The sequence below is a fragment of the Malurus melanocephalus genome, unplaced genomic scaffold, assembly GCF_030028575.1.
Source record: "Malurus melanocephalus ecotype Western Australia unplaced genomic scaffold, MMel_1.1 scaffold_89, whole genome shotgun sequence".
Lineage (NCBI taxonomy): Eukaryota > Metazoa > Chordata > Aves > Passeriformes > Maluridae > Malurus > Malurus melanocephalus.
Window position 1 is genome coordinate 1010398 of NW_026623321.1, and position 8950 is coordinate 1019347.

The 8950-nt window shown below is 47.5% G+C and overlaps 1 protein-coding gene across 2 annotated transcripts in view; it reads right to left on the reverse strand.

The window, feature by feature from the left end:
* The window catches only part of HUNK (hormonally up-regulated Neu-associated kinase), a 36508-nt gene that overhangs the window by 11790 nt on the left and 15768 nt on the right, over positions 1-8950 (reverse strand). For both annotated transcript variants that reach the window (XM_057368165.1, XM_057368166.1), the window contains exons 3-6: positions 7504-7559; positions 4342-4477; positions 4020-4147; positions 938-1073 (exon numbers count right to left, since the gene is read on the reverse strand). In XM_057368165.1, coding sequence (XP_057224148.1) covers positions 938-1073; positions 4020-4147; positions 4342-4477; positions 7504-7559 — 456 coding nt within the window. The remainder of the gene's footprint in view (positions 1-937; positions 1074-4019; positions 4148-4341; positions 4478-7503; positions 7560-8950) is intronic.

Here is an 8950-nt window from a genome sequence, read left to right on the forward strand (position 1 = left end):
CCATCTGGTTCCTGGCAACTGAAGGGTGAGGTGATGATCCTCACTTAGGGACTCTCCTCGTAGCCAATTCTGGATGGATATTTTGAAGCACTGTCAAATTTTAAGCACCACAATCAGGCTTTGAGTTGCTGACTTTGCCCCAGCGCTGCTCGGCCTGTGCAGACACAGCTGGAGGGCTTTGATGCAGGAAGGAGGTTTTATCTGATCAAACACAGACATGTAATTCCAAGTGATTTGCCTGAGGCTTCATTTACAGGGACTGGAGAGGAACTCGTATCTCCAGGGCACAAAAGTCACCCTGAGGCAGCATCAGAGAGAAGTCAGATGAATTGTTATGTAAAAAGTGCCCTTATTTCTCTCCACTGACTGCAGCTCCACACTGCAGATGTTTGAARTCGAGCAGGATTTATTTATAAGCAAACTGGACCTCGAGTACCTTTCCCTTCCATTTCCTCCTCCCTGGATGGATGTTCCATGGGATTTGTCCTCTGCCTGCTTTCAGTCACGTSTTCAAGGTGCAGGTGTCCAAAACCAACAACCAACAAAGCAACACCCTTTAACTCAGACCTTTCTCACCACATTTGCATATTCCCTTAAACCACAGCACCTCACCGACAGGCAGGGGCTCTCCTGGAGAAGCAGCTTGGCTTTTACTGACCAAAAGCAGAAGGAGGAAATCAGAGCTGCCTGTCATACCCCTATTCCCAGACCTGCAGCCAATAAATCTCAATAAATCTGCAYCCCAGCCACCCCACAAATAATGCACTGTATATCAGAACTGCCAATTCAAGGCATTGTTTTTGACAGGGCAAGCAACACAATCCCAACAATCTTTACAATCACAAAAGCAACACCTGGGATGTGTCCCACGAGAGGAACTGTTCACAGACCCCACGCACAGACACTGTGGTGGGTTTTGTCACCCTCCCCGCTGTACCTGTTGGGGTAGGTGACGTTGGGCGGTGCCCTCCCCGGGTAGTTCTCGTTGAGCCATCTGTTCGCCAGGGCCTGCTGGATGTTGGGTCTCTTGGCAGGGTCCGGCTCCAGCAGAGAGCGCAGGAAGGTTATGGCCGCTGTGAAGAGACCGAGGGAAAACCCCAAAGAGCAGCTCTGTCACCTGCTTTAGGATGCACAGGAGACGGGCTTCTTGCAGCCTGAACAAGAGCACACTGACAAGGGACACTGTCCTCACCCCGTGCTCCAACATCCTTGAGAAAATGGGAGAACCGATAAGGGATTGATAACTAAAATAAACAATGATTTACAGCCACGGTGATTTATAGAGTCATAAAGGAGAGGGGAAAAAGCGCTTTTTGTCTCAGAGCTCGSCTGAAGTTTCAGAGCAGGTGAGGCAACATTTAATTTCCACATGAGGGCAAGAGGCTRGAGCTGGGTCAGAGACAAATCATGGTGCTGAAAGCAGAAGGAGATGGAGCAGGGCAGAGAGAAGGGGAGGGAAGGGATGCAGACCCGGAAAGGAAGACACAGCCAATTGGGCTCCCTTTGCCATTGTAAGGATAAACTCTCCCCTGGCTCCCATCCAGCCTGCAATCAGCTGCAGAAGGGTTCAGCCAAATTAAAAGAGTACAGCAAAATTAACAGGCTGTGCTTTGTTCTCCTGAACTTCCAACCTTCAGTGACATTCAGCCACTCCTGAGTTTCTTGCAAAAATCCTCAATTTCTAAGGCACGTGCTTCTGGCATGACTCAGAGCAACAAAATCGAGTGATATGCCCAAAAATTCACAAGAAGGGCCTCTCTGAGCTAAAGATGAGCTCTGTTTTAATGAGGTCTGGTCTTTATTCCTTTAAATTACCAAGGCTAGAACTGCTCCTATGTGCAGTTCAAGGAGAACAAAACACCTGCTGGCAAGGGGATGGGATGGGATGGGATGGGATGGGATGGGATGGGATGGGATGGGATGGGATGGGATGGGATGGGATGGGATGGGATGGGATGGGATGGAGCACCAGGGGAGGGTGAAGGATGAGGAAGGGAGGGCTCTCACTGAAATAAATCAGGGTTGGACCCAACAGATGCCAATTCCCAACAGCATGAGCAACCTCAGTGCACAACATCCTGCAGAAATCAGGCTCCAGCTGGAGGAAGAGCCCTCTCTGTGTCAAGAGAGACATCCCTCTGTGTTTACCAGCTCAGCCAGGCACCAGCTGGGATTTTTCTAACCTCTCTCTTTCACAAACCACTGACTTTGAGACACTTCAGTCAGACATTCCCCAGCATTTCTGTTGTAATTTCACAGCAGCCACGCTGCAGGAGCAGCTGGAAGAGCCCCCATCCGAGCTCCCAAACTTGCTGGAAGSCTGGCGTGCCCTCTGATCACCCCCATCACGCCAAACAACAGACCCCTTGTTCTCCCATGGCATCTCCTCTCGCTCCAGTGCCTCCCCCAGCTCTCTCTCACATCCATGGGTTCAGAGGAGAGAAATCCCCCTCCCCAAAACCACACCCTCCTCCTCCATCACCACCATGCCCGGACCCCAAACCACCCAAAGTCTCCTTAAAAACACTACTTCTCCATCACTCCCACCCTTGCCAAAAGGAAAACTAATTAAATAAAGCTTGTGAAATGCCACAGATGAACAGATTCAGACTGGAATAAACTAATTCTGGAGTGAAGATTCCCCCCAGAGGTTCCCAGAGCACAGCACCTTGGCTGAGCTGAGCTCAGGAGCTTTTCCAGCTAAGCCACACAGCTGTGGGACAACAAAACAATGCAGGGAAAGGAACACATGCAGGGTGAACACCAACTTCCTGAGCACCTGACCTCTGCTCGCCTAAATCAATAACCAGATAGCTGTGTTGGTCAAGCAGCATAATGAAAAGCCGGTTCCCAAGGGGGAAAATCAAACAGCAATTCCAGAATTTTCCTGTTGCTACCCAGGATGCTTTTGGTGCTCACAGTCACCCACGTTTTAGGTCACACAAATGAAGTGTTTTCCTGCTTGGTGATGAGATTGGCTACCTGTGTGATGGGACTGCGTGCTCAGAAACCGTGAAATTAAATATTGAAAGACAACACAGGATGAATGAAATCCTGCCTTCCCTGGGACCATGGTGCCAGGTGAGCTATGGATGCCACAGAGAGAAYATCTCATCTCCATCACAAAATGGCAGGAAGAGTGAAACAGAAAAAAGAGGCCTGAAAAAATAATGTTTTCTGCTGCTCAGGGTCTGGGAGGTGAAACCCTAAACCTGCCCTTGGAGAATTCACCTGGTGACACAACCCCCAAGGGCTTTCCCTCACACCCTGTAACAATGGYTTCCAATCCCCTTTTGCATTTGAAATCTTCTAATTTCACCAAATGCCCTTTGCAAACAGGCTGCCAGGGAAGAAGACGGAAGCTCTCCACAAACAACAAATTTGGCACAAAAAAATAAACCCCAGCAACGGAGCAGAGCTCGTTCCAAACGCTGACAGTGGCCTTGCTACAAGCTGGGAAGTGWTTCTGTTGCCTAGTGACGTGGCTCTGAAGCAGGAATTAATATTTCTAATATTGATACATCAACTACTTTGCATTTTGTGAACAGGCAAAAGCTATCCCAGGTCACTGACCCAAAATACCTTCCTGAGTGCATGTCATTATTCCATAATAAATGTGAGGTCATTTGAGGCACTTCATCACTCAACCCCAGTCATAACAATACCCCGTTAGCCATTATTATTATTGTTATTCCAAAATAATCTGTTCATTCATCCTCACYCTATGCTAAAATCTTCTGGATGAGCAAAACCGACCAACTACTCTACGAAATTTCCCAGAATTTCCCAGATTTGTTCCTTCCTTCTCTCATAATCAGCACAACTCAGTGCCTCTCCAGAAGCCACAGCAAAAAGAATTCTATAGYAGCAACTCCTGCAAGGGCTTTGGAAGCCAAAGTGAAAAAAAGGAATTTTCCCCAATGAGTACAGCATCACAGCAGCACGACTCAAAATCCCTAATTTCATGTAACAGCTTTGATCCAATGGATCTGAACACCCCAGCACCCTCCCTGGGTTACCTGAGGACAGCTGCGTGGGAAAGGGGTTCATTTCTTTGTCCACCATCTTTTGGTACAAGGCTCTCAAGCTGAAGGGCTCCACAGTGAAGGGCAGTGTCCCAGTCAGCATGGCGTACATGTTCACCCCTCTGCAAGAAAACACAGAGAAAAAGACACCAAAATGAGTGGGGATAGGGAAAATTAATCTTTAATGTCTCACAGTCACTACAGGGTCGATGCCCCATCTCTGAGAAGATTTCAGGCCAGGCTGGATGGGGCTCTGAGCCACCTGGAGCTGTCCCTGGAGCTGCAATAATGATGATCAAGGCGAGAAGGAACTCACATGGACCAGACGTCTATTTTGGGCCCGTACTTCTTCCTCGCCAGAAGTTCAGGGGCTGCATATGCTGGGCTCCCACACTGGGTGCTGAAGGGATCAGAATAACCCAAGATTCCTGCACAGTTGCTCAATCCAAAGTCTRTGAAAAGAGAGACACAGTCAAACTGTGCTAGGGCACAAGTTAAAAAGCAAGAACATTTTTTTTTCCAAAAGCTAAGCAGTGAACTCCCTAAGGAGGAAAAAAAAAAGTCATCCGCACGCAAAACTTTGATGTAATTTGCATCTACAAGGTGTTAAATAACCAGAGATTTCCACAAACAATAAAGAGTCCTAGAATGTGCACAATTATCCATTTCACACATAAAGCAAACCCATTTCACCGGGAACTGGATGGCATCAACCAGAGCTGAGCTTGTCCCAGGCTGAGATCCCATTGAGAGCTGGACTCCATCATCCTTGTGGGTCCCCTCCAACCCAGAATATTCTGTGAATCCCCAAAAACCATCCCTATTAAGAGCACTGACACTGATTCATTCCCCAATACCCTCTCTCAGTCTATTAATTTGTGGGCTCTTTTCCTTATTGGCACTGGACTTGCAGTGCTGGCCTGTCCTTTAGCTTTCACCCCACTGAAAATCAAATTTGGCTGAGATCAGACAGGAGTTCCTCAGGGTATTGGAAGCACCTGACAGGGCAGACACATCAGCCTTGTTCCCACAAAAAAACAAGCAAAAATATGATAATGCTTAGGAAAAAAAGCAATTCTCACAGCAACTGCACGAGCCTGGGTGCACAAACGATGGCACAGTGTTTGCACTCAACTGGCTGCATCTTTGAGAGCCAGGCAGGCACGGGGGGCACAGGAATCACACCTTTCACAGCTAAAGAGGCTCCAGGGGCTTTCCTGGAGAGCACTGTCAAAGCTGAGGGCAGAATGGAGACAGTTTCCAAAACAATCATCTCTGGACGCTGCTTAATCATCCCTGCTGGAGAGGGGCCATCCCCAGGGCTTTCACCAGCACTGCAGAGGATCCATTAACTTAATTAACGCATTCATTAGCTGTGGCCTGAGATGAGCTCTGTCAGCTGTAAAACACTTAAAAAACTCCTGGAATAACATCTCCCCACAGCATTATCCCTGGCCTGCACCGTGCCATGGCAGCTCCACATCACCTGACTGCAGCACCACAGCGTTCTGCAATCACAGGGTGCCAGGGCTGCATTCTGGGATGGTGTCAGTCAGCATCCCTGCATCAGCACCGGTGCAAGGATGCCCCAGGAGAGGGTCTCATTCTCTTCTTTGCCTCAATTATAAATCCTTTATTCACTTCCTTCAGCTCATTCACTTCAGCTGTTCTGCCTTTTTTCCCCCCCACTGAAATGCACGGTGTATGCAAACAGATGCATCMTGGGGACAGGGATTTCACAGCTATGGAAATGAGAATATTGTTATTAACACCATGCCAGCACTTCGTGATCACAGTGTGAATTTTATTATTTTTATTACTTTTATTATTTTTATTATGGATGCACTGCTGATCCTGACAGGAACCTCCAGCACTGATAACCTCGCTGCCACCACYTGCCTTTCAAGAAGCCCAGAGAATGACAGAATTCAGATCAGAGGCCACTCTGGRTTTGGCACAGTAAATGTTTTGACACGGGAGCTGCTCCACCCCCAGCTCMTGCTCCTGCAGTGCCATCGCAGCCTCCCCAACACCTCCAGAAATCCGGAGCTCTGCTGGCCAGGGCAGCCACAGAGCTGCTCAGCACAAGCCCCTGGACAGGCTGGACCAGCAGAACTCCAAGAACTTTGCGTGGTCCATGAGCAGCTTTTCCCGYTGTCCTCATCAGACACCGACCTCACGGGCTGGTGGATAACGAGGAGTCAATTATTTCCAACAGTTCCAATCCCARTGTTCTTCAATTTGATTAACAGCCTGCTGAGAATCAGCCCTCCTAAAGGGATTTTTTCCAAGAAGAGTATCTAAGAGCAGGTTCTAAAGCACCTTGTCATGTAGCCAAAAAAAGGAACAAAGTCAAGGTGCCCTAGAGCAGCTGGGTGGAGCAAGGGGCTTGAGGCATCCAGCTCTCAGTGAAATTCGTGGACAAGCARGGACTGCAATGCCACATTTTCATTCATTTCACCTTCTGTTCTTCCTTTCACAGCTATTACAGGAGCATTTATATTTTTATTAGCTGCTACTGTGCTTGCTGCTGCACCAGAGGTGGAGAGCAAGCTCTCTCTGCACAGCAGTGAACAGCAGGATTTGTAGCTCAAAGTCTCTTCTCCCAATCGTGAAAAGCAGCACAAAATTCCTCAAAACACGTTCTTCACTCTTGGAGAACCTTCCTGGGAAGGACTAATTTTAAGTGGTGCTCAGAACTTCTCAGCCCACAAAACTTTCTGAACAAAGTCAGTTGAGTTTTGAAGTCTGCAACCACAGATACTGCCGCTGGCAAAAGTGAAGGCATGGAAAGGAACATAAACAGATGTTTGGCATTTATTTTATGAAAGGAATATTTTCCTTCCAATGCCCACACGAGCATTAATGGAGTTATGCAAGGCTTCGAGAGGCTATACCCACCAGTGATTAATCCAAAACGCCTGCACAGCTTGAATGAATCGAGCACCACACACAGCCAATACCTAAATACAGTCAAGGCTCAACCGTTGATCTTTTTTATTTTTTAACAGCCCTCTAAACCAATTTTGTCCTGGGTGCTGGAAGCAAATTTAACAACTATAAATACAGGGCCTCATTTTGCCAGCTGCTAAAAATGTGTGCGACTCCCACGGACTTCAGTGGTAGCATATGCTCACGGGGGCAGCACCCAGCCCCCAGCAAATATGAAACCATCGTGGCAATAAAATAAACCACTTCTATGCTGTCAGTTCCTAAATCCTTCACCAAGCTCCCGATCTGAACGCGAAAGATGTGGGTTTGAGATGTGGGATTATTCCCGTAGCCGGTTAAAGCTGAATTATTCGGATCATTTTTTCCACAAGGTGCTGTCGGGAACAGCTTGATTGCTATCTATACCCTCCCAGCTYCTCTCTGCAGCAACATTAGCAGTTGTCACATGGAGGATTATGTAGCCTCAAAAACTCTCTTTACAAAACGAACAATTTTAATTACTGGTATTGCCAAAGCAGTTTCATACCAATAAGCTTGATATTGTTGTCTTCATCCAGCAGCAGATTTTCTATCTTCAAGTCTCTGAAAGGAAGAAAATATTTTGAGTGAGTCTCTGAAATAATCAAGCAGCTTTGCCTCACTCTCCTCAGTGCATGCACAAGATTTGTGTGTAATCAAAAGCATTTTGAGAGCAGCGCAAAGAGCAGAAAGCCCCGTGCATCCTGCCCAAAATTAACAGCGCTTTCACACTCTGCTTCCCACCTATTCTCCAGGCACAAACGGCATCACAGGCACTTGTCAGCACATCCTGCAATTAACCACGCTCTTCCAGTTCCTCAAGTGCTGGAAGTTTACAGAAAACTTACAAACTGCAAACATTTGAAGTGTTTTTGTGGAAGCGAGGTCAGTTCCTCGTGACTCCTCACAGCCAAAGGATAAATCTGAGACCTGAGCACTCAAACATCTGTGCCCTGCCCAGGGAGATCAGAACCAGCCAAAATCCTCACAGAGATGCTCACCATTGGTACTCTCACAACCAGGAGTAAACCCTGAGGCTGAGGAATTGAAATAGCTCATCCAATGCCATCCAGAAAACCAGCCCAAAACCCCCAAGCTGTGCAGACTGAGCATTAAATACAACGTTAAGAAAATCATTTTGGTGGCTGCACAGCTCRTCCATGACTTCTAGCAGTTGGTTAAGCCCTCACCACAAGGCTTTTCCCCCATCCAGACAGRAAATATTTGTAATAATCGGCACGCTGGGATATCCACAGCTCAGTGGGGCAGCGAGGCTTTGGAAAAATCTGGATAATGAAGCCATCAGCTCTAATTGTGGGCAGCCAGTGACATCCACGGTGTTTTGCCTTTTTAGGGCCAAGGCAGCGATGAAAGATGCCTCCATGTCAGATGAAGATATAAAATGAAACGAGACAAGGAAACCAACCAAACCAAGCCAAGAGCTTCCACAAGGAGCRGTCTGGGAAAGGAAGACTCGGAGCCTTTTTGGAAATGTTCCTCTCCATTTCATTTTAACTGWCAGCGAGACCTCTTRGGAGCTCTGAGTTTATAAAATATCAGCTAAGAAGAGGTTAAGACTTTAAAACAAGGGGAGGGACAGATCGAAGCTGTAAGCTGAGGAGGAAAGATGAACCCAATCAGAACAACAAATGAGTGATGGGGGGACTAACCATGAGCACTAGAAAAGGTATTTTAAAGGATTCAAAGTAAAAAAAGTATCAACAGAAGGTAGATAATAGAGGGCATTTTAAAGCCATCAGAGGAAAAGATGGAAATGTAAATATTGCCTGAGTCTGGAGCAGTCACAGCTGGCTACAGCTGCTCACCCACCCGCCTGCTCCCAGCAGATCTGCAGGGATCTGATCTCATGGCCCTCATGCACCAGTCAAGTCCACCTCAACAGGGACGCTGTGACATCTGCAGTGACACCAGGAGCCACCCCACAGCCTTTCCCA